Source organism: Taudactylus pleione, unplaced genomic scaffold, assembly GCF_031769625.1.
Source record: "Taudactylus pleione unplaced genomic scaffold, aTauple2 ptg001052l, whole genome shotgun sequence".
NCBI classification, from domain to species: Eukaryota; Metazoa; Chordata; class Amphibia; order Anura; family Myobatrachidae; genus Taudactylus; species Taudactylus pleione.
The window spans coordinates 735,996-761,403 of record NW_028285453.1 but is presented as its reverse complement, the minus strand read 5'-3'; the positions used below and the strand labels follow the sequence as shown (position 1 = coordinate 761,403).

The following is a 25,408-nucleotide window of genomic DNA, read 5'->3' as shown; positions in this document are numbered from 1 at the left end:
TCGAAAATTCAAGCAAGAAGTCGTCTCAATGATCCTAATAGCCCCGGCCTGGCCCAGGTGACACTGGTTCACTGACCTATGGAGTCTCTCCATAGACTCTCCGTTTCCACTTCCTCTGCGGCAGGACTTGTTGACGCAGGGCCCTTGCCTGCACCTGGACCTACCTCGTCTGTCTTTGATGGCGTGGCTCTTGAGTCTACCCTCTTAAGAGCCAAGGTTTTCCCCCCACTCTGTGGTCCAGACGATGCTTAGGGTGCGTAAGCCTGCCTCAGTCCGCATCTATTACAGAGTTTGGCACTTCAAATGGCGCACCCCCAGAGACTATGGCCCTCATACAGAGGCGGTCGCAAGAAGCGACCGCTTGCTCTGAATGAGGGCGGCCGCTTTACTTTTCTAGTGCGGCCTCCTGGTCGCTAGCTAAGCTGTGGGTTACCACCCACAGCTTTAGCGACCGACCAGGTTGATGGTCGCAATGGTCAAGACCATCGGGGCTTGCGATGAGACCCTAAGGTTGGGTCTCGGCAACCGCAAGCCCCAGGGAGCTTCCTGCTCTGATCGAGCAGGAAGCTCCCCACTGACATCACTGCTGATGTCAGTGCGGCCGCCTACAAAATGGCAGGTGTTCCTTAAGGAACGCCTCCGTTTGTAAAACCACCCTCCCGCCACGCCTACAAAACGGGGCGAGCTGTCGATCAACATTGACAGCCGCCCCTTTTGTAGAGAGCTCCAGAGCGAGAGAATTTCTTTCGCGCTATGGGGCTTGTGCACGTGCAGTGCGGCCGCTGCTCGTGCGCAGGGCCTAAACATCGACCCGGCTGCGAGCGCTCTGCGCTTGCGACCGAGTCTGAATGAGGTCCTATGACCGTAGTGTTTTTAGGGTCTTTCGGGTGCTTGCCTTTCTCCAGGCTGGGTTAGACCTTAGTCTCCACCTGGCCTCCCTTAGAGTTCAAGTTTCTGCTCTGTCAATCTGGGTCCGAAGTATCGCTCCCCTGCCTGATGTTGGAACATTCTTTCAGGGTGTCCCCCGCCTTCAACCTCCTTTTGTTCTTCAAAGTCCATAGGATCCACAGGGCACCCACCTTGACGCACCTGGCCTTAATGGGTTTTTTCTCTTGATCACTGATTCCTCCATCATCTGGGAGAGTGTTTCTTGAGAGTAATGTTCTTCCTTCTCCTCTTTCCTGCTCTTGCCTTGGGCTTGTTTACAAAACTGTCTGCCTGTGGCTGGGGGCGGAGTATATGTGGAGGAGGACCGATGCATCCTGGGAGCTAAAAGCTTAACTGTTTGGTGCCCGGACATATCCGACCACACACACCCCATGGTATCCCTGTGGATCCTATGGACTTTTAATATCTTCTCCCAGAGCTCTCCCATCACACTAATTGGGGTGTAATAATCCTCACATTGGAATACATTGGGGCCTAATACCAAGGGATATGTGTAACGTCCTCGTGTGCAGAGTATGATGTAATTTGTGTGGCCAGGTTCAGAAATGTCTGAAAATATGACTGAGAGCATCCTTAGAGCTGGCAGACACAACTAGAGTATCCTCATAGACATAATATGATCACGCTGTTTTGGGTAACATATGTATTCCCCTGCAGAAACCTGCTGAAGTTAATGTCCTTTCAAATGATGACTGTCTTTTACTTCCTGTCATTCTTGTGTTGAAGTACTTGGTTCTTGTTACTGTTATTGGTACAATCTTTGTGCTAGTAACTCCCTCCTGTCCATCTTAAGCTGGGTACACACTGAGCGATATACAGCAGGTAAAATAAGTATTGAACACATCAACATTTTTCTCAGTAAATATATTTATAATGGGGTTATTGTTATGAAATTTTCACCAAATGTCAGCAACAACCCATGCAATCCACACATGCAAAGACATCAAACCATAGATTTCTACTTCAGGGTCCATAGGGGGTCCACAGGGTTGACCTTGGGGTATAGCTGGATCTGGATCCATGGGCACCACGCAGTTAAAGCTTTAGCTGCTCCCAGGATGCACTTGGGTCCGTCCTCCTCTATACCCCGCCCCCGGCCACAGCACCTCAGTTTGAGTTGGTGCCCGGCCGGAGTCGGGTCACCTGCGCAGGGGGGCTGCAGGAGCAGCCCCCAAAAAGCTTTCTATTTTTATTTAAAAAAAAAAAAGAGCCTGTTAGATTTTTATTTTACAACAGAGGCTCTAGTGTGGCAGCGACGGGCTGTCTATGCAGACGCCCACGCTGCCGCTCTCCTTCCCCGCTGGCGCCGCGACGCCAGTACTGCACTGGGGATCGCGGCGGGAGGCCAGAGTCCGTACTAGCCGGACTCTGGGTTCCTCCCTGGACTGCTGCCGGAGTCGCCGGGGACAAGGTAAGCCGCGAGTCGCCGATTAGCGGCGGCTCGCGGGTTTTGCCTGCACATGCAGTCCTTTGCCCCCGGTCCTAGGGGACAGACCGGGGGCCGCTAGCGGTGGTGGCGGGCTCCCCCTCTGAGGAGGAATAACCCGTGGGACCACTAGACCACCAGGGATATATGGCAAGCGGGAAGCCTGCAGCCCTGGGGTTAATATGCTAGCCAGGGGAGGAAGCCTTCCCTGTCAGCGGCTCCTCCCCTCAGCTCAGCGCGCCTTTCAACACGGAGTCTGGCGTCGCTGAGCTGCAGATTCCTCGGCCACTCCTCCTCTGAGGTCTCCAGCGGCCATTTTCTCACAGTGGCAGCGCAGATCTTCAGGGAGCACGCGGACCGGTCCCCCTGTGTACCTCTCCCCTGATTAAGGACAGCGTACACAGCACTATAGCCCTCCCAGACACTGAATCTGGGCAGGTTGATTGTAGTGTAAAGGTGCAGTGAGTATATCTTCCTGCATGGTATGTGACTTTTGCTAGTGCTGCCTGTCTGTGCTTATTTTCTACTTACTGTCAGCTTATACCTATCCCTTTACTTCTCCTACAAGCCCTACAGGTGTGTGGGGGAGGGGCGTTTCTACTGACCTCACTTATATAGATCACGTATTTGTGAGGTCCGTCACATACAGTTGTGTGCTACTCAGTGCCATATTGTGGACTGTTGTTCAGCACACCGGTGAGTGCGTTTTACTTCTACCCTGGTGCCAGATATATAATATATTCTGTCATGTCAGACGAGGAGGTTGAGCGCTCAGTGGCTCCGGTGTTGGCCTCCTGCGGACGCTGTTCTGCAGGAGTAGATAGGGAGGATTTGTCACAGGATGGCCTGTGTAGTCGATGCCAGGTGGCTCCTGGCCCATCCAGACCTTCTCTGGCGCAGGAACCACCGTGGGCGATGTTTTCTCAAGTGCTGGTGTCTATTGCGGACCGTCTGTCGGTCCCGACTGCTCTCCCTACTAGGGCGTTGCCCCAGCCGGCCATCCCCCATTCCCCGGGTGTCCCGCAGTTATTGCGGAGTCCTCCTGGGTCTCAGTCGGTGGGTCCCTATGCAGGGTTGCCTATGTATATACAGGCTTCCCCTGTGCCGCAGCAGCCTGTGGTACCTTTTCAGGCCCCTATGGTGACTCCTCCACCCTGGGTGGATGTGCTCTCCAACTCTGTGCAAAATTTGGCGGCCGCTTCCTCGGCTTTTCAGTCAATGTTGCAGACTGACATGCCTTCTAGGATTTCAAAACGCCCACTCATGACACGGGCTGCTCAGGTATCGGACTCAGAGGGTTCCTCAGATGATGGGGAGGTCCCTGATGACACTGACTCGGACGCCTCGGTCCAGGAAATGGATACCAAGTCGTCCATTAATGTGCGAGCACAAGTTAGGGCGGTGCGAGCTATTCTTCTTATAGAGGATGAGGCACCGCTTCCTAAGTCGAAGTTTCCTAGTTTCAAAAAAACTAAGGTGGCTTCTGCGGTGTTTCCCCTGTCGGATCAGTTGACGGATCATATGGCGGTAGCTTGGCAGGCGCCCAGTAAGAGATTCCTTCCTCAGAAGCGGTTGGCTTCTAATTACCCCTTCCCTGAGGCACATTGTAAAAAATGGGAAACTCCACCGGCGGTGGATTCCCATGTCACCCGTTTAACTCGGGGCGCCACCTTACCATTACCGTCGATATCCTCGCTGAAGGATCCCACGGACAGGAAAGTTGAGACTTGCTTAAAGTCTATTTACTCCTTCTCCGGGGCGGTGGCCCGACCGTCCATGGCCATTTCCTGTTTGGCCAAGGCCATTGAGGGGTGGGCCAATGCATTGGAAGATACCTTCCCGGACGACGCTCCGGATGTCCAGCGGGCGTTGTTGGGACAAATGAGGGACGCTGCTTCTTACATTGGAGAAGCTTCTTTAGATGCTAGTCTGCTGACCTCGCGGGTATCGGCTGCAGCGGTGTCTGCCCGCCGATCCTTATGGTTGCGGTCCTGGAGAGCGGACTCTGATTCAAAGAAAGGTCTGGAGGCCTTACCTTTCAATGGGGAATTACTATTTGGTCCAGACTTGGACAAAATAGTGGACACCCTGGCTAAATCCAAGTCGGCCTTCCTTCGGCGGCACTGCCTGCTAAGGTTCGGAGTTCGGCTTTTCGTTCCTTTCGGGTTCAGGGTAAGGCGAAAGGTCAGTCCTTCCCGAGACAGTCTGCGAGTAAGACGGCCTCTAAACCCAAGAAGCAAGCCTGGAGTGCTCGGCGCCCTTCTTCCAAGCAGGAAGATAAACCTGCGGCCTGATGGGACGGGCCTCCCTCTGGGGGACCTCAGAGTGGGAGGCCGACTTCTTCTATTTGCCCAGTGCTGGCACAATACCACCACGGATGCCTGGGTTCGAGAAGTGGTCTCCCAGGGGTACGCCCTGTCTTTTCGGCACAGACCACCCCACCAGTTTTTCTGCACAAGTCCTTCTCAGGACAAGACCAAGGCGTTACAGGTTCAGGAGGCTATAGAGTCCTTGCTGAAAGCAGGGGTCATTGTTCCCGTTCCTCTATCACAACGAGGGACGGGGTATTATTCGTCTCTGTTTCTGGTGCAGAAACCCAATGGTTCTCATCGCCCTATCCTCAACTTGAAGTCTCTGAACAAATTCCTCAGAGTTCCCAAGTTCAGGTTGGAAACGTTACGTTCCATCATTCTGGCGATGGAACCGGGGGATTACATGGTGTCCCTGGACATCCAGGACGCCTACCTCCATGTTCCGATAGCATCTTCACACCAGCGGTATCTGAGGTTCGCTATCCTTCAACACCACTATCAGTTCCGGGCGCTACCCTTTGGTCTCTCCACGGCACCGAGGGTGTTCACGAAGATTATGGCGGTCATGGCCGCACATCTTCGGAACCAGAATGTACAGCTGCTGCCGTACCTGGCCGACCTCCTGTTGCTGGCGAGCTCCCCGGAGGTACTGCTTCAACATCTCCACCTGACGATCGCTTGCCTGCAAGCACACGGGTGGTTGATAAATTGGAAAAAGTCCTCTCTGATTCCATCACAGTGGATGGTTCATTTGGGAGCCCTGCTGGATTCGCGTCAGCAAAGGATCTTCCTGACTCCGGAGAAGGTCGCCTCCCTACAGCTGCGGATACGCAGTTGCCTGAGCCGTTGCCGCCTGTCGGTCCATTCGGCTATGAGAGTTCTGGGGTCCATGGTGTCAACATTCGACATGGTGGAATTTGCCCAGCTCCATTCCCGGCCCCTGCAGGGGCTGATTCTATCAGAATGGATCGGGTTACCTCACCGGATCCGCTCTCAGGTGCTGGTGTTGTCTCCGGACGTTCGGCTATCTTTGGCTTGGTGGCTTCAGACAGCTCATCTGGTCGAGGGGCGCCCATTTTGGATCCCGGACTGGGTCCTGCTCACGACGGATGCCAGTCTCCGGGGTTGGGGGGCAGTGACCGGCTCTTTGTCGCTTCAGGGTCGTTGGTCAGCGGAAGAAGCACTTCTCCCCATCAACATCCTGGAACTGCGGGCAGTATACAAGGCCCTGCAGTCGTCCGGCCCCGCTCTTCACGGAAGGGCGGTACAGGTGCAGTCCAACAACGCCACCACGGTGGCGTATATCAATCACCAAGGCGGAACTCGCAGTCAGGCAGCGATGTCGGAGGTGTCTCGTATCCTGTCTTGGGCGGAGGGTCACATTCCAGCGATCTCGGCGGTCTTCATCCCCGGAGTCCTCAATTGGGAGGCGGACTTCCTCAGCCGTCACGACGTGCATCCCGGGGAATGGTCGCTTCACCCAGAGGTGTTTCAGCTACTCGTGGACAGGTGGGGACTGCCGGAGCTGGACTTGATGGCCTCCCGTCACAATCGCAAGTTGCCCGTTTACGGGTCAAGGACAAGAGACGCAGGTGCAAGTCTGGTGGACGCGCTGTCGGTGACATGGACGTTTCACCTGGCGTATCTGTTTCCTCCGATATCCCTGCTTCCTCGGGTTCTGCGGAAATTTAAGCAGGACGGCGGCATGCTCGTGCTGGTAGCTCCGGCGTGGCCCAGACGTCCTTGGTACTCCGATCTCAGGAGCCTCTCCATCGACGCTCCGTACCTTCTTCCTCAACGTCGGGACCTGTTGTCTCAGGGGCCCTGCCTTTACCCGGATCTGGGTCGGCTGTCTTTGACGGCGTGGCTCTTGAGACAGCCGTCTTGAGGTCTCGGGGCTTCTCCAGTTCGGTTATTGGTACCATGCTCAGGGCACGCAAGCCTGCTTCAGCACGGATTTATCACAGAGTGTGGCACACTTACTTTCAGTGGTGTGAGTCCAGACTTTATGATCCTCAGGTGTTCCGAGTTTCTAGGATCTTGGAATTTCTTCAGTCAGGATTGGATCTCGGCTTACGCCTTGCATCTCTGAAGGTTCATGTGTCCGCCTTGTCCGTGTGGTTTCAACGGCGGATTGCAATACTACCAGACGTTCACACCTTTTTCCAAGGTGTTCTCAGGATCCAGCCTCCTTTTGTGCCTCCTGTGGCTCCTTGGGACTTGGCGGTGGTGCTACGGGTCCTGCAGGGTCCTCGGTTTGAGCCTCTTGAGGCGGTGGAGCTCAAGTGGCTGACATTTAAGACGGTTTTTCTCCTGGCAATTGCTTCGGCCAGGAGGGTGTCTGAATTGGGGGCGCTTTCCTGTCGCCCTCCTTTCCTGATTTTTCACCAGGACAGAGCGGTGCTCCGCACTCGTCCTGAGTTTTTGCCCAAAGTGGTCTCGAAGTTCCATATTAATCAGGAACTTGTTGTGCCAGCTTTTCAGTCCCCTGATCTTTCAGCTGGTGAGACTTCCTTAGATGTGGTCCGGGCGCTTAGAATTTATGTAGACCGGACGGCTTCGGTTAGGAAGTCTGATTCCTTGTTTATCCTCTTTGGTTTTCACAAGAGGGGTTGGCCTGCCAACAAACAAACGTTAGCCCGTTGGCTTCGTTCCGTTATTTGTGAGGCTTATGCACAGGAGGGCTTACCTGTGCCAGCCTCTGTTAAGGCTCATTCCACTCGTTCTGTGGGTCCCTCTTGGGCTGCTAGACGTGGCGCTTCTGCTGTTCAGCTGTGTAAGGCGGCCACTTGGTCTTCAATTCAGACGTTTTTGAGGTTCTATGCGTTTGACACCTTTGCCTCTCAGGATGCATCCTTTGGGCGCCGGGTACTCCTTTCAGCACAGGAGCGTCCCCGCCCTTAGTTGTACTGCTTTGGGACATCCCCAAGGTCAACCCTGTGGACCCCCTATGGACCCTGAAGTAGAAAACAAGAGATATGGTAAGAACTTACCTTTGTTATCTCTGTTTCTACGAAGTCCATAGGGTCCACAGGGCGCCCGCCCTGACGCACCTGGCTTCAAATGGGCTGTGTGCCTGGTCACCGGTTTTCCGTCTCCCATTTCTGTGAGTATGGTTTCTTGTGTGTTCCAGTCTTCCTTCTCTCTGTTTAGTCTCCTCCTCCGGCCTTGGCTGCTTACCAACTGAGGTGCCGGGGGCGGGGTATAGAGGAGGACGGACCCAAGTGCATCCTGGGAGCAGCTAAAGCTTTAACTGCGTGGTGCCCATGGATCCAGATCCAGCTATACCCCAAGGTCAACCCTGTGGACCCTATGGACTTCGTAGAAACAGAGATAACAAAGGTAAGTTCTTGTTACTTGTTATTTCATTACAATAGCCCCAATGTTGATATGTTCAATACTGTATCTGCCAATTGAACAGCCGATATATTACGAGTGTGTCGTGGGTGTGTACGCCCTATATGTCTGTGAACAACATATCGCATTGGCTGTGCAGCACAGCAGATGGACGATATGTATCTGCATATGCACCTGCTGGTGTGTACAGGCGACCTGCTGATTGCCCGTACACCTGCTGCAGGGTCCATGCGGTGAGTGGCCGCTCAACTGGCAAATTTTCAATGCTCGCCCAGTTGTGACGTCAGACCCGACACATCGGGCGGACGATTGGCAAGTGTATATGCACTTACTGGTTGACCCGTTGACCTAGTGTGTACCCAGCATTACTCATGTGTGATAAGCCTCCCACAATACAACCGCTTTGTAGCATTAGCACATAATTAGTGCTGCTGTAGTCCGTATCTGTGGAGGTGTGTACTGGTCTGGAAGCTTCTGAAAATAATAGAGAGCAGGTACATAAGTGACTGGAGCCATGCTCGCGCACGCACACACTGATTTATGCCAGCCACTGGATGTAGTTTGGAAGCCGACGGTCTAAATCCTGAACGTAGGCTTCCAGACTTTCTAATCCCGGCGTGGTACTAATGACAGGCGTCTAAATCTAGACGCCTGTCATTAACCAGACGCCGGAAGACCGTCGCCCGGCATCCCGATCGAAGTGATCCCGGGCATGGACAGCCACAGGGTAAGGGGGGGGGGGGGTGGTGGTTAGGTTTAGGGCTCCCGTGGGGGACTTAGGGTTAGGCACTCCCCCGGGAGGTTAGGCTAGGGGAAGGGAGGGTTAGGGTTAGGCACCCTAGGGGGGAGGTTAGGGTTAGGCAACCCCCTGGGCGATTTTGGTTTACGTGGCGGGGAAGGGGGGATTAGGGTTAGGCACTTGGGGGGGAGGTTAGGGTTAGGCACCCCTAAGAGAGGGTTAGGGTTAGGGGGGAATTAGGTTAGCGATACTTACCTTAGGGACGATCTGGATTTTCACCCTTGCCGGGCTGCCGCTGTCGGGATTTGAACCTCTGGATATGCGTCCGGCTGTAATACCTACTACACCCCCAGCCACAGCTTTTGGTGAGCTAGAATAGATGGGCCTTGCTGATTTGTTTGCATTGTTTCATTACCATGAGAGCTTGGTTGGATAAATGTTTGACCCATTCCTCCCAAGGCATGCTGGAAGGGAAGGTGATGGCTTGTACAGAAGACAGAGGGATAGCAAAAAGCTATAGCACATACTTTACTCTGTATAAGGCACAGGTAAGGAAAGTGTTCATGTTAAAATGTTCTTATATCCTTTACAGGGCACAAACAGGGGGTTCTGCCAGTCTGACATGGCTGATCAGATGGCAATATCTTACATTCCACTCAGCGGTGTCTTAGAGGTATATTTACTATACGTTGGTTTGGCCGATAGTTTTAACCAGTAATAAGAATCAATACTAGGTTAAGGCTGGATTAGCATTAATTCCTACTGCTGTTTTATAAGCATCAAAGTCGTGGCTTTTACAAACTAGTCTCAGATTGGGACAAGGTAGCGGGACATTTGCATACGTTTGGTATTAGTAATCCTATTATATAAGCAAATTATAGTTGTTTCAGTTTTCTACTATATTGAAAACCATACATGTGACTCTCATGCACAATATTGGCATTGATGATGTGTAAGAGGCAGTTTGTCCTCTGTGATAGAGATGATGCTGATCAGTGCCCTGTGCATGTATCTAAAGGTGCCCACACACATACCGATCTGCACACGATTGCACAATGTGTGTGATTTCCCCTGAACTCTCCCCCGGCAGCTCCCCGCAGCTCCTACACACGATTTGGAGTAAAAAGCATAAGATCTATCGTGCATCTTAACTTTTTTTTTTTCCAGTGCATTTTGTCCCTACTGCATGGCAGATCTGACGATGCGATGTGCGACCAGCGGGGACGTGTATCGTGATCGTGAGTTAGGACCCACGATTTCCTCACGATTTGGCCATATTTTACACGATCTGTCATCACGATTCGTCGGAATCGGCCAGATCGTGTAAAATATCGCTATGTGTGTGGGCACCTTAAGTGTTTGCACGACTGATAATGAGATGGAGCTTCGCTGACAGGGCAATGTACGGGCTGCACGTGGGCGCCATGCTTGGCTGCCTGTAGCTCATGTACACATCACTCAGCACTGTGACTCTCATGTCAGAGTCTGGACTGAAGCTAGAGGAAGTGACAGTATCCTATTTATACACACATTTACAAGTAATAGAAGATTATTTAGCAGCAAGCTTCATTTAATCCACATCACACAGGAATGCTTCTGCAGGGTATTTTGTCAGTGTTAGCTCTCTCATATTTACATTTCTTCTTCCTCCATAGGGGACACAGGCTTTATGCTTGGTATAGGTTGGTGAGTAGGAGTCTGGGCACCAAATAGTTAAAACTTTTTACCCATGAGCCCCTGCTCCCTCACCCCTATGACCCACCCACAGCCACTGGCAACTCCGTTTTAAGTTTGGTGCTGAGCTAGAGACGCCATGTTGTGGGGGCTGCTGTTTAGTGGCTCCTGTAACTTTTATATTACTTTATTTTAATATTTTTATTAATTAGAGCAAGCAGTGCAGGGTTTCCTATATGACACCGTCACTGCTGCTCCAACGACCCAAGTGCCGGAGGCGGCAGCTTCGGCGACTGGGTCGGTGACCTCCACCCCGGGACTCCGGGCGCAGACATGCACACCATCACCTGGAGTGGGACACTGATGGGGGAAGGTAAGTGCAGCTCCCTGCTTGCAGGGAATCACATATTCGCGGCTTAACACCGTGGAGTGTGAAGACCACCGGCGGTGCTGGTTTCTGGTCGTCTCCACTAGACCATCAGGGCATCGGGTAACAGGACGCAGCTGGCAGCGGTGAGGTCATGTCCCTGGGGTCCATACCAGGCCTGTCACTCTACAGCATGTGGGTCACAGCCAATCAGCAGCCGCTACATGTAGAGTTGCTGCTGATTGGCTGGCGGGGCATGTGAATTTCAGAGTAGCGTCTTTTGGCATTCCGATTAGTATAGGTATATGTGATAACACATATACCTATACTTGCCAAGTGCTGGTTCCTAATATACGGGTATACCCGACTCACTTTTCCCCCCCGTATTTTTAGGAACCAGGACTGGCTGATATGTGCAGGCTGCTTGTTCTAGCTGAGAGAAGACACTGCAAACTCAGGTGAGTAATCTCCTTCTAAACTTGCAACTGGGTGAGAAATCTCGATCTGCTTCACCATCGGTCAACTCGATCTCAGCTAAACAGGCTTCTTAGTAAATTTGAGCGTTTCAGGAGCATCAAATCACTCGAGTTTTGGCGATGTAAATCAAGTTTTAAAAAACCAAACTCAATCAGACTCGATTCTTAGTAAATTTACCCCGATATGTTGGAAGTAGGAAAAATGCGTAAGGATCTGAGCGACTTTGAAAAGGACAAAATTGTGGTGGCTAGACTACTGGATCCGGTGCATTTCCAAAACGGCAGGTCTTGTGGGGTTTTCTCGGTATGCAGTGGTTAGTACCAGCGACCGTGTTATAGGGATGCCCAAGGCACATTGATGCACATGGGGTGCGAAGGCTAGCCCATCTGGGCTGATCCTATAGAAGAGCTACTGCTGCACAAATTACTAAAAAAGTTAATGCTGGCTATGATAGATAGGTGTCAGAACACACAGTGCATCACAGCTTGCTGCATAGCCGCAAACCGGTCAGAATGCCAATGCTGAACCCTGTCCACCGCCAAAAGTGCCTACAATGGACATGTGAGTGTCAGAACTGGACCATAGAGCAATGGAATAAGATGGCTTCGTCTGAAGAAGCATGTTTTCTTTTATATCATGTTTACCGCCAGCTGCGTGTGCCTGGGGAAGAAATGGCACCAGGATGCACTATAGGAAGAGTGCAAGCCGGCACAGGCAGTGTGATGCTCTGGGCAATGTTCTGCTGGAAAACCTTGGGTCCTCTTATTCATGTGGATGTTACTTTGACACGTGCCACCTACTGTACCTAAACATTGTTGAAGACCAAATACACCCCTTCATAGAAATGGAATTTCCTGATGGCAGTGATCTCTTTCAGCAGGAAAATGCACCCTGTCAAACTGTAAAAATTGTTCAGGAATGGTTTGAGGAACAGACAAAGAGCTTAAGGTGTTGACTTGGCCTCCAAATTCCCCAGATCTCCGTCCGATCGAGCATCTGTGGGATGTGCTGGAAAACAAGTCTGAGCCATGGAGGCCAATCATTGCAACTAGAGGATCTGCTGCTAACATTTTGGTGCCAGATGCCACAGGACACCGTCAGAGGTCTTCTGCAGTCTATGCCTCAACGGGGTAGAGCTGTTTTAACTGGGAAGGTGGTTTTAATGTTATGGCTGATAGGTGTTTATATTGACATAACCTGTTCTTCTGGCGTGAGTATGCAAAATGATCCAGCTGCTTCCAAAACAACCAGTCAGCGTTTTTCTTCCTTCCATCAATATAATGTACATTTGGTACTGTGTATTATGCACTTTGGGCCTGATTCAGAGCCGTTCGCTATTTGCGGTCGTTCGTTCTAAAACAAGGGGTGGCTATTCAAATGATCAGTTCGCAAATTGCAGTCTGTTCACACCTCTAAGTCTGAATGAGCGAGCAAAACATACGCTCGTTTATTTGTTAAAAACGCCCCCTGGCCGCACGCACCATACGTCATGTCCGCTATTTATTAGATTAATCGAGTACATCGACCAGCGTATGAACTGCTCGCTATTCTTGTGGTTGGTTTTTGCTACCACAATCTTGCGAGTAGTTCTGGCTATAAAATAACCCAGTGACGTGGTCAATGACGCTGCTGTATTAATTATGCACACCCATAAAACGCCCGTTTTGACCTTTAAGCACGCCTGCGTTTGGATCTCCACTCCCCATTTTCAAGCACCTTCCCCTGTTACCACCCACATACGCCTCATTCTGTCACTCAAAATAGCAGGCATTCGCTATATTGCGTGCACATGAATTTCGGCCGCACTGACTGGTTCGCGCATGCGTATAACGATCCGTACGCATGCGCAGATGTGCGAACATCGCTCGGAACGAGCGTACTGCCGCTAGCGAGTGGCTCTGAATGAGGGCCTTTGTTAGCCTCTCTCAGCTATCTAAATGAGATGGCTCTTACACATATAATGAGAGTGTAGCTAATCTATATTATCAGTAGTTAAACATGTCATTGGTGAAGCCAGACACTCATAGAACTCAAACTGCATAATATTGGTGGGAAATGCTGGCTGTATTAATGATGTAAATGTTGGTTTCCTCTAATTTGTTAGGTTACAGCAGTGATTATAGAGTGAGTTGTGTATATATTAGACCAAAGGTTCTCAAACTCTGTCCTCAGGACCCCACACAGTTCACTTTTTGCAAGTCACCCAGCAGGAGCACAGGTGTATTCATTACTCACTGACACATTTTAAAAGATCTTCAGGTGCAGCTAACTATTTCACTAGTAATTATTTGAGGAGACCTGCAAAACATGCACTGTTTGGGGTCCTGGGGACAGAGTTTGAGAACCTGTGGATTAGACTGTACACCTCTTTCCATTATTAATTACATTCTGTACTTCAAATTCTGTTTATTTACATTCTGACGTATTCTGCTTTATGGGTTATATAATGGACACAACTTTATTTGTTCCCAGGATAATGACCCTGTGAATTTTGAACTGGACCAGGATCCTCCTACCTCCTTTGGACAAGAGCAGTCCGGTTTCTGCTTTGATCCAAGGTAAACACACAAAACCCACTAATAGTAACGTCCCTCTGAGATTCAGGAGGCTGGGCTTATTCATACAAATATGGAAGGTCCATTGTTATGACAATGTAATTTTACTAAAGGTCAGAGGTTCCCAAACACGGTCCTCAAGGCACCCCAACAGTTTGTTTTAGACATATCCATGCTTGAGCACAGGTGGTTAAATCAAATTGACTGAGGTACTCATTAAGTCACCAGTGGTCAAGCATGGATTTCCTTAAAACTTGGACTGTTAGGTTGCCTTGAGGACCGAGTCTAGGAACCTCTGCTATAGCTTTTATAAAATGGTTAACTCTTAATATATATTATATACAAGAACTTTAAATGATTATTTGTGGGCAAGAGTTAAATTGTTAATGTGTGTAAAGTAATGACTGTTATTTCCTATTGACTATTCTCCTGTATAACTGGAGGCAGATAGGCCCTCCCAAACATCTGTAGCTGTCCATTAGCTTATCAGAAACAGGGGTGAGCCCAAGATGAGCAATGGTCCCCTCACCTGGCTACTGCGCTGGGGTAGCGACACTATTAGTTCTCCCAAAGGTAATCATCAAATTAAAAATAAAACAGATTGAACATAATTAACCCGAAATCACTGGAATGTTGAAAAAAATAAGGATTTGTTGACTGTTGCAATTATCTTTTTGTCCTCTCCCCAAGGTAAACACGCTATATACATGTATAGTTTTAGGAAATGCTAAGGTGTGGTATTGGTTGCCTCATTCTTACGCTGTCCTGTGATTCACGTTTCAGATACACAAAGCAGAAGAAATGCCCACTGTGTACATTGGTGTTTCCGCCCAACTACAACCAGAGTCAGTTTGAGGAGCACGTAGAGAGTCACTGGAAAGTGTGCCCCATGTGCAGCCAGCAGTTCGCTCTGGACTGCGACCAGCAGGTGTTTGAGCAGCACGTTCAGACGCACTTTGATGGCAACGTCTTAAATTTTGAAAATTAAGCTGTTTCTCTGTGTGTGTGATTTGTAGCGGTGAGACGTTCACCTTAAACACTAGAAGAAACCGCTTAGAGCAGCAGCACCTGTAAGAAATATGCACTGCAATGTAATTAGAGCTAAAATAAACTGGTGCAAGTCCTTTGTTGATCTCTTGTAATGTAAAATGATGGTAGAGGGATTTCATCTGTATTTATCAGACCTCTATTGAGATAGCTGTGTAAATTGTAGGTGTTAAATCAAAAGCATACCGCCTCTTGTAATTTAGATGTTTAATGCTCAGAACCCAAGTTATTTACTGCATTCTTATTTACAAATGATGGAGACTTGCTCTTATGTCACTGGTGAGAACGTTGCTGCATGCCTATTACCGATTCTTTTTCTTTTAGCAACAATGCAAGTTGCTTGAAATAACAAATGTTCTCTTGAATGGTCCTATTTTCCACGTAGCACTGATACCTAAAAGTAGACCCCTGACTGCACACAGGCAGACGCCATCATTTGTGGCACATACAGTAATTCAGTCCATCAATCCACCAGAGGCTCAGAGAGAAGGAATCTGAACGAGTGCGTTACATTACTTGGCAACTGAAAGTGATTGTATCTGCTTTCTTCAGGGAATGGTTGTTTGTGCAGGTGGAATGACCATTGCTCCAGTGTAGATAAGCTGGTTTCTCACAATCCGTTTCCTCCGCATACTCATAAGCACGCTCAGGAATTGGACTGAGATATATTAAACTTAAAGCACTCTTATCTAGCTGTGTTCCCCTATTCTTGAGGTGGTGTAGCTCACTGCTGGGTCCTGTTTGTTAGAAGATACAGAAAGAACCAGGAGTCTATCTTTATCAGTGGAGCCTTCAATAAGGGAACCAGGTATTCTGCAGACGCTGGATAACCATGAGAGCACTAGACCGCTCAGCGTCTTTCTTCCTTATTTAGGACTGCTTATGAATGGCAGACTTCTACATTTTTTGGTTCCAGAGATTGCAAGCTCTGTCATTAATATAGAAAAATGTGACCGCATTGAAATGTGAGAGATAAAGGGGTCTTTACTGTAACTGTTCCACAGGTAATCACACAGAAAATGGGTGTGGCTCATATCAAACAATTTGTAGAAAATGAAAGCAAACATCTGATTGGTTTCTTCAGACAACATCACTTTTTCTCCATAGTCGGTAAATCGTCATCCCCTACATTTTCTCAAGCTACTCTAGTTCATAGTGCTTTGATTCGCTGCACTCTCATCGATATTGGTCTAGCCCACAAAATGGCTGCCAACATTGTGTGTAGGTGACCGGTCAACAGCTTGTAGAGTGTGGCATAGTCACTGACCTGACTAGTGTGATTGGTGGAATCTCCTACTAAACTTCAGTGCAATAAGCAGCTCAGTATGACTCTACTTTGTTAGTCTACAAAAGGTAATATCGACTAGCTTGTATTCGCCTAATACTGCAAGCTACTAAAATCTCATTTAATACAATATAAAACATGGTAAGTGGCTTGAGAATAAATCTATAGCAAGAACAGCATTTTAGGGGATACTAAAATAAATATAAAATAATAAAAAAGAGAACCTCCCCACTGCTATTCTCATTACAGTAATTTATATATGCATTGAATTCCTCTAGGAATTGTATGTTTTTATTCCACTTAACATGAATAAATGATTAAAGTTGTAACTTGCTATGGCCTCATTTGTTTTTTCACTCCAACATTCTTTGAAATAAACCGAAAACTTACTGCGTATCTGTTTATATTTATATCTGTCGTTGGTAAGTTCAATGGACATTTATAAGGAAACTATACAGTACCACTATCCTTTTTACAACAGACTATATTTTATATACAGCGTGTTAATGCACAAGACTTATTGTCTTAAGGATCATGACTAAAAAATGGCAAGTATGCAGTGGAATGCATTCGGTTGAGTGACAAATTGTGCTGGTCCATCTGGCATTCTGACAGTTAAATCAGTATTTGGTGGATGCCAGAATATCTTTCTGTCTGAATGCATACTGCTAACTGCAGACTTCGACATAGGAGGAATAAAATACTCAAATGCTTGCATAAGCTTGAGAGGATATAAGCACCCTGCTTTTTTTATTTGGAGCAGTACTAGTTAGAGCTGTTTTTTGTTGATAATTTATGATTGGTGGTAGTGGGTTGTCAGTAATTAATTGGAGAGGCAGTTATTAGGCCGGTGGACTAAATGCCAATGGTCTAAATACCAACGCCTAAAGCCCGACACGGGACTTAAGATAGGCGTCAAAATACTGATAAGTCTGGAGCATCTTAACTGCTTTCCACAGGGGGAGGGGGGTTAGATTTAGGCACCCCTGGTGGACTTAGGGTTAAGCACCCCCCCCCCCCCCCCACACGGATGGTTAGGCTAGGGGAAATGGGAGGTTAGGGTTAGGCACCACTGGGAGGACTTTAGGGTTAGGCATCCCCCTGTGGAGGGTTAGGCTAGGGGAAGGGGAGGTTAAGGTTAGGATGCGGGAAGGGGGGTTTAGGATTAGGCACCCCCGGGGAGTTTTAGAGTTAGGCACCACCAAGGCAGGATTAAACAGCCGCCAGTATTTCACTTCCATTCCATTAATTGTACCATAGAGAAAAGAGAGAGACCAGATGCACCATACAACCATTTATGATTATACATCATATACGAGAGTTTTGGCATAAATTTGGGCAAAATTATGAGCTTACCCGCCAACGTCAAGGTAACCTCATCGGGTAAGTCCCTAACAAAGTCCAGGCCCCCTTCCCCTAAAATATTGAATATATTATGTGTATGTATACCCACATGAAGGCTGAGACGACTTCGATCTGGACTAGCACCCCTCCCACCTGCCTGCTTTTAATTAGGGAACTAGCATTTGCTAACTGCACAGTCTGTATAGCAAAGCCACAGGTAAGACCTATATGCATTTAGAACTATATAGCATGTCAGTTATGGGGTGAATTTTGGGGCATAGGGCCCCTTGAACTGCTCTGGCTGGACTTCTTTGGGGCATCACCACTTAACATTTATTTTGAACACTTTATATCACTTTGTTTTTTTATTCATGTTACATTTTCACATATTTATTTTTAATTTTTACAACACTTAGCAGCCACTTTCACTTACCCCCATAGTGTTAGGGACTTACCCGATGAGCAGAGGAGTAGCGTGGAACCATAGCACTTGGAGAAAGTGCATGTCTTAGCGCACCCCCTTCCCTCCCTGTAATGAACTGTGCCAGTGGGGTATGACAAGCCTGTGGGGAAATATTGAAGTCAAGAGAAAAACCGCAGTGGCAGTATCATGCTGGGGCATGGAGGTCCGGTCCCATTGGGGTAATAGAATGCTTCGGTGATGCACTATCTGACATTAAGGGGTAGCTCCTTTGGCACTGCTTTATTTATGTATAGCACCTAGGACCTGACTTTTATCTCCTTTGAATCATTGTTATTAGTCAATAGAGTAAATTGTATTATATATTCTGATCATTTAACTTAAGTTGACAGAATACATGTGCAAAAGTGAAATTCCACAGGGTGCACAGCTTATTACTGCCCCAAGCAGCTGTCACTGGAGTAGGAACACCTATGGGAAGCTCCCTTCTCAGCTATGCTCCTACTTCACAAATATACATTGCACCTATATTAATGTGAGTACTACTAATCATGTTCTATCTACCACCATTATTATTATTTCAGGTCTCCTAATATGTTTTAAAAGACCTTTCAAACAACATTTGGTTTAATCTCATACCTAATAATTGAAGTTTAGGACTTTACCACAGATGTGTCACTTTTAAATCCATTGAAGCACGATGAATGAATGAGGAGAGAAGGAGGGAGGGGATCAAAGAGGAGAGGGGAGGTGACAGAGGCCAGTATGAAAGGGGAGGGGAGGGGCAAAGAGCTGATCACAGGGTAGAGGGGAGGCAATCAAAGAGATGAGAAGTGAATGTAATCAATGTGACAGGAAAGGGGAGGTGACACAAGACGATTACAGAGGAGAGAGGGCCGGAGGGGAGGTAATCAGGGCAGCTTGAGGGAGCATAAAATGTAGAAACTGATCTCAGAAACGTAATTTATTTAGGATATAGAGCAAACAAACCAAGATCAAACTAACAGGCGGCCGTCTTACTGTGCAGTGCCCCATGAATTCCAGAACCCTGGATGGCGCGCTCTGTCCATTTTGGTGCCCGGAGCACATGCTCCACTGGAACCACCCTCGCTACACCCCTGCTGATGAGGTTACCTTGACGTTGGTGGGTAAGATCATCATTTGGTCAAATTTAAGCCAAAAACCTTGTAAATTATGTATAATTATTAATGGTTGTATGGTGCATCTGGTCTCTCTCTTTTATATGTTATAGTATTAAGTCACAGCTATGTAGCACATCCCATTATAAACAGCTAGGGTGTGCAGTCCAGGCCCCCTTCCCCCAGTCATTAATTGTAGCCTATTAGCTGCTCCATTGAGGCGGGGCTTAGCAGTGTTATATTAGGGCTGGAGGAGGAGTCAACTTCCTCTGCAGTTTGTGATCCTGGACTATTAAGTACGATGTGTCACTATATATTGTAGTCTTGCTTTTTGTCCCTCTATATTTTAAAATTTCTGTCATAATCTGTTTTTCTTTTGCCCTGCCTTTATTTACTTCATAGTTTTCCTTTTCATTGCTTTAATTTCCCACACTTTCCGTTTCTCTCCCCCTCCCGTTTTTTGTCAGCACAACTTTGTCCCCCCACATCCCCTCATTGCGCTTACAATGCTGAAATGCTCTCCCCGCCATCTGGTAGAAGCAGCTAGACCTCTAGTGGTTGTCGCTGCTTCCTCTGCCACCCGCGGTGCGCGCCTGTATTCAGCGAGCACTGGTCCACGCCTCCTTCCAGCGGCTGCCACGGCCAGCCCCACGCCCCTTCTGCCGTCTCCTTCCAGTCTGCAAGCCTAGCTGCCAAGGAGCTTGGCGGGCATTCCAGGCAACCCCCATCCTCTTGTCTTTCCGGTCTCCAGAGGTTTGACCCGGCCGCAAGCCCCGCCCACCAAGTCGCGGCCACCATTTTAGATACTAGATTCTAGCCTCAGATTCTTCCCTCATGTTACTAGGTGCTGGAGGTTTAGCATTTACTGCAGCTCCCTCAGTGCAGTCCCCCCCCAGTAGCCAAGCTGACAGGCTCATAAGGCCAATACAGACCCCCCGTTATGGGTATTCCTTGGCCATGTTGGCAGCAAATTAAGAGCGCCCCCTAGTGGGGGCTCTTGGCTCAGGATGTTTGCCCCGATATTGACCCCTCCCCCTGCTGCAATGAGCACGTTGTGGGGGACGCAGGCTTGGAATTGGGTGCCCGGCACTGCACCCGCTATCTGTTTCGCCCGTTATTTCAATCAGGGTTTAGGACAAAAGACTTTTCCAAAACCATTCCTGGGTTTGAGCCACCAATTCTATGCCCTCCCTCCCTCTTTGCGCAGGCGGCAGGGCAGCTCACTCAGCAATAAGCCGCTGCCCCTGCAATTTTTCACCCGTATGCACAACAGGTGCAGTTCGTACATGGACAGCATCCCGCCCTTCCACAGGCTCTGCCCCCATCTTCGCAACCTACTCCAGCACAAGCATCACCTGCCCAGCCCCCCTTACCCCCCGCCACAGAGCGTGCTACCCGAGCCAGTTAATGTTAGTATACCTGCATTTTCTGTGCCTAATGCAGATGTTTCAAGTTTGCAGGTCTCTTTGGTTCAGCCGATGGCGTCTGCAGTACATCAATTTCCACACCAGTCATTGCGGATGATAAGATGTCGTTGCGTCAAAGTGCGGTGGGCGCACCGCACATCGAGGGACAAGCTTCTACTTCCGTGGACATGCCTGCGATACTGTCAGCATCTGGATCAGGTGAGAAGAGTTTGGCAGCCCTTTTAATTGCTCCACTATCGCATTCTGATGACTCTTCTGATTCATCTAGTTCAGGGGAAAAGCCGTGCAAGCTCATTAAGTATTTTATACAACAATTGAAGGGTAAAGTCAAAAGTCCTAAAAAAGCTGGTAGTGTAGCAGCCAGTTTGGTTCCGAATGCTTCGGGGATGCGGTTCACTGCTCCAACATGGCAATTTTGAGGGGGGTCAGGTCCAAGATTAGAGAGCGAATAAGAAAAGTTTGGTATATCGACATGTTTGCAATCACCCGTGATGCTAAGAAGCTAGATTCTGCAAAGTCTGGGGGACCGTCAGCGGAAGAGGCTAGGAGGACTTATCAGGAATGTATGTGTTTGCAGCATGTTACATTGAGACGCCCAGCTGAATGTTTGAATGTATTAAAGTACTTACATTTAGTGCAAGGCATGTATGTTTCTGCTAGGCATAATGTTTGGAGGCAGTACAATGAGCTTTTTAGACAAAGCAGGATAGGCAAAAAATAAAAATTATGCGGTCAAGGACGTGGAGGTGTGTCTGGAAGTCACGCAGCAGACTCTGCCAACTGTCGAGCCTGCTGTTGGGCGTAAACAGACCTTTTTGGCCTGCCCAGGATTTAATACAGCGGGAAAAGGAAAGTGCTGTATTCACTAATGCACAGAGGGGCAAGCTGCCGTTACTGACATGTCTGTAATGCTTTGAGGGGAAGTCACCCAGCAAAAGACTGCAGTCGTCCTGGGGGGCAGCTGGAAGGGGAGAGCAGTGATCTGGTTCTGAGTAAAGCCAGGTCTCCAATTAATGTTGAGGTATTAGTTGGTTGAGGCGTTATCCTCTCAAGGAGGAAGCAACTTTTCTACAGGGTTTCAAAGACTGTTTTTCGGTTGCCGTTAGTTCGCCCGGTTTTAGTTTTAGCCAAGAGGAATCTAAACTCCGCTAGGGATTTTCCAGAGGCTGTGGCAGAAAAAAAATAGATACGGAAGCGAAATTGGGCCGTATGTGTGGCCCTTTTACCTTATCTCCAGTAAAGGATCTTTGCATTAGTGTCACTTACCAGTCATTTGAGGATGCCGTTCGTATCGTGCAGGGTTTTGGGAAAGGAGCTATGTTAGAAAAAATAGATATTGAGTCTGCTTTCAGGTTACTTCCATTGCATCCAGGGTCATTTAGATACATGGTCTTTTAGGTGGGCAGTTCATATTATGTAGACAAATGTCTACCTATGGGCTGTTCTATTTCTAGTTCCTTTTTTTGAGTGTTTTAGCTCCTTTTTACTGTGGTATATTCAAGCAGGTACTAGCCAGTCAAGAGTCGCTCATCACCAAGACGATTTTCTTTTAATAGGGCCGGCTGATAGTGAGATTTGTAGCAAGGTGCTGTTTTTGGTTCAGGCATTTTTCTCGGTAATGGGAGTTTCCATTGCGCAGAAAAAAAACGGAGGGGCTGGTCACCAGATTGTCTTATCTGGGTATTGAAATTGACACTGATATGGGTCTGTGTAGACTAACCTGTGAGAAGGTGCAGAAGCTCAGCGAGTTATTAAGTTTTTGTTTCAGCTAAAAAAGTCTCTTTGAAACAGCTGCAGTCCTTGCTAGGTTTGCACAATTTTGCTTGTCGCGTCATTCCAATGGGTAAGGTTTTTTGGCGCAGGTTGGAAAGAGTTTCTGCGGGCATAAAGAAGGCCCACCATATGATTCGCATTTCTGCTGAAATGATGGATGATTTTAAGGGTTGGTTAAGATTCTTGCAGGAATTTAACGAGGTTTTGCATTTGGCTTCTTTTGTCGTGGCCAATTGCGAACTTCCGTTGTATACAGACGCATCAGGAGCATTGCGTTTTGGTGAATTTTTTGATGGTGAATGGTGCGCGGAGGCTTGGCCTGAATTGTGGTTTGACAAGCAACTTCTTTTGGAACTATTTCCAATAGAGGTTGCAGTTGAGCTGTGGACTTTAAGAGTTAGCAATCGTAAAATAGTATTTTGGTGTGACAACTTGGGAGTGGTACAGGCTATTAATAATCAGAGGTTGGTATGTCCCCAGGTGCTAAGGCTGCTTAGCCATTTAGTGTTTGCTCAGGAATATTGATTTCACGGCTAAGCATGTACCGGGAGTTTAAAACAAGATTGTGGATGCATTATCTCATTTACAATGGGATAGGTTTACGTTATTGGCTCCTTCGGCTACGGTTCATCGCTTGTCCTGTCCTGATATGTCTGGCAAATCATAAGTCCGGCATTGAGGGACTCGCATTAAGGGCCCTTGCACATTGAGATACTATTCAACAGCTTGGAACAAACGGCAGATAAAGAGGTGGATAAGGGTCTACAAGACAGTATGTTGGAGTTTGTCTGGCTGGGGTATGAGAGTGGGCATTCAAAAGCATCTATGTCAGGCGCTTTAGCAGGCATTTCATATTTTTCGCGTTTAAATGGTTTGGTTGATCCTACCAAATCATTTATTATTTCTAGAGCGCTGAAAGGTTGGGCGAAGGAACAGGCGAATTCAGGTGACTTCCGTAGGCCTATTGACGTAGGTGTGTTAGATGAATTTGGTAGTTGCAGTCTCAGGCATAGCTAAAGATGAATTTGAGGCTGTCTTGTTCAGTCTGTCTTTTGCGCTGGCATTTTTTAGGCTTTAAGGATTGAGGATTAGCAGCAACTAATAAGAAATCAATCAACACGGGGTTATGGGGGTATTCGATAATGTTATAGTTAAAGTTAATTTAATCTTGTTGAAAATACAAAGATCTAAGGCAGATCAGCTAAGTAGGGTTCATTGTATCTCGGTCCCTTCGCATCCAGAGCTGACCATTTGCCCAGTAACTCTAGCTAACCGGTATAACAAACAGCGCCCTAGAGGGTGTGCGCAATGGCTTGTTCTTGAGGATCTGTCTCCTCTCTCTAAATTCCAGTTTACAGGCGTTTTCAATAGATGCCTGATAGCCCTAGGCGTGCCGATTGATCAGCATGGCACTCACTCGTTTAGAATAGGTGCAGCAACATGCGCAGCGGCATCAGGTTCTTCCACTGAGGCAATTAGGTAGGTGGAAGTCTTTGGCTTACAACGGTTATATAAGGCGCAATAAATTACAGATGTAAAGGCGCTCGCTGCGAGTTTGTTCTTTGGGAAACCCAGTGCCTTAAGCTACCTGCCACTAGGGGGGATTGGAGTTCTTTTCACTTTTACCCTCTAAAAACATTGAGGTTTTGTGTTGTTCACCTCCATCTGGGTCATCCAAACAACTGTTTTCCCCTTTCCTTGGCAAGGAGTTTTAATTATTATAAGTTACTAATTCTGTTATACAATTTTTTTTCCCATCGCAGTTTTTATTAGGAGAGTTTGTCAGGTGTGGATTGTTGTGCATTCTTTTGTTTACTGGGCAAGCCGGTATCCTGGCGCTTGGTTAGCCCGTTTAAGGTCTGATGGATTGGTTTGAGAAGGTTTAGGTGGAGTGACCTTTTGTGGAAATCAGAGAGCAAGTGGGGAACCCTGGACTGTCTAGTCGTGCATTTAGGTGGTAATGACCTTGGCATGTGTAAAGGAGTCGAGCTGATTATTGCCATTAAGTGTGATTTGCAGTTAATCGCAGAACGCTGGCTGCGGGTTAAGCTATGTTGGTCAGAGGTCATCCCACGGAGGTTTTGGCGAGGTACTCAAGGTGGAGCAGCCCTGGATAGAGTTAGGAGAAAGTTGAACGCTGTAGTGTCCAGGTTTGTGGTTGGTTTAAACGGGCGTTATCAGACACTCTCGTCCTCATTATGAAGAGGCACATTTATATAGGCCGAATGGGGTGCACCTCACGGAGTAAAGTTTGGAGATATGTCAAGCCCATTCTGTTTTCTTTGGAACAGATTGGGAGGTGTTACGTTTTGGTGGCGCTACATGCTCAGTTGTCCACGTTGAATGGCGGAAAGCAGTGCTCTTCGGCGGCTCAATTTAGTGCAGCAGATCTTGGCTAGCATTCCCCCTTTGAGAGAGGCAAATCAGTTACTACTTTAGGGGAGGACCAGGTCTCCATACTAGGGAGGAACCATCACTCTGCTAATTAACGGGAGGTGGTACTACCCAGGATGTTTTGCACACGGGGTGGAAACTCCACCCCATTTTGGTAAATAAACTCTTATTATGAGCTGTGGACCTAGGTAGCACTGCTTTTTCGCCACCAGGATTAATTTAAATTATGATTCGATCTTAATAAATTTGGCTGTGTCCTCTCTTTTCTAAACTATAAAGTTGTCTGTGTCTTTATTTATTAAGTTAAGCTTAAGAGTGGTGTGTAAAATAATAAAACTATGGGTGACTTAATGGTCTGGGGTTGCTTTCCATGGTTTGGCCTGAATCGTAGCTCCAGTGAAGGGAAGTCTTAATGATACAGCAAACAATGACATTCTAAATAATTCTGTGCTTCCAACTTTGTGGCAACAGTTTGGGGAAGACCGTTTCCTATTTCAACCCGACAATGCCACCATGCACAAAGCAAGGCACATCAAAATATTATTTGCAGAGTCTGGTGTGGAAGAACTTCTAAGAACCCTAACTTGATTGCCATCAAACACCTTTGGGATGAGTCGGAACGCCTATGGTAAGGCAAGTCTCATCACCCGACATCAGTGCTTCACCAATACTCTTGTGGATGAACAGATGCCAATTCCGGCTGCCATCTTCCAAAATCTAGTG

At 48.0% G+C, this 25,408-nt stretch overlaps 1 protein-coding gene across 1 annotated transcript in view; it reads left to right on the top strand.

Moving 5' to 3' along the window:
- The window catches only part of TAX1BP1 (Tax1 binding protein 1), a 147,971-nt gene extending 131,450 nt beyond the window's left edge, over positions 1-16,521 (top strand). Inside the window, exons 17-18 of the mRNA XM_088461454.1 lie at positions 13,773-13,858; positions 14,639-16,521. Coding sequence (XP_088317580.1) covers positions 13,773-13,858; positions 14,639-14,843 — 291 coding nt within the window. The 3' untranslated portion in view covers positions 14,844-16,521. The remainder of the gene's footprint in view (positions 1-13,772; positions 13,859-14,638) is intronic.
- Positions 16,522-25,408: the final 8,887 nt, after the last annotated feature.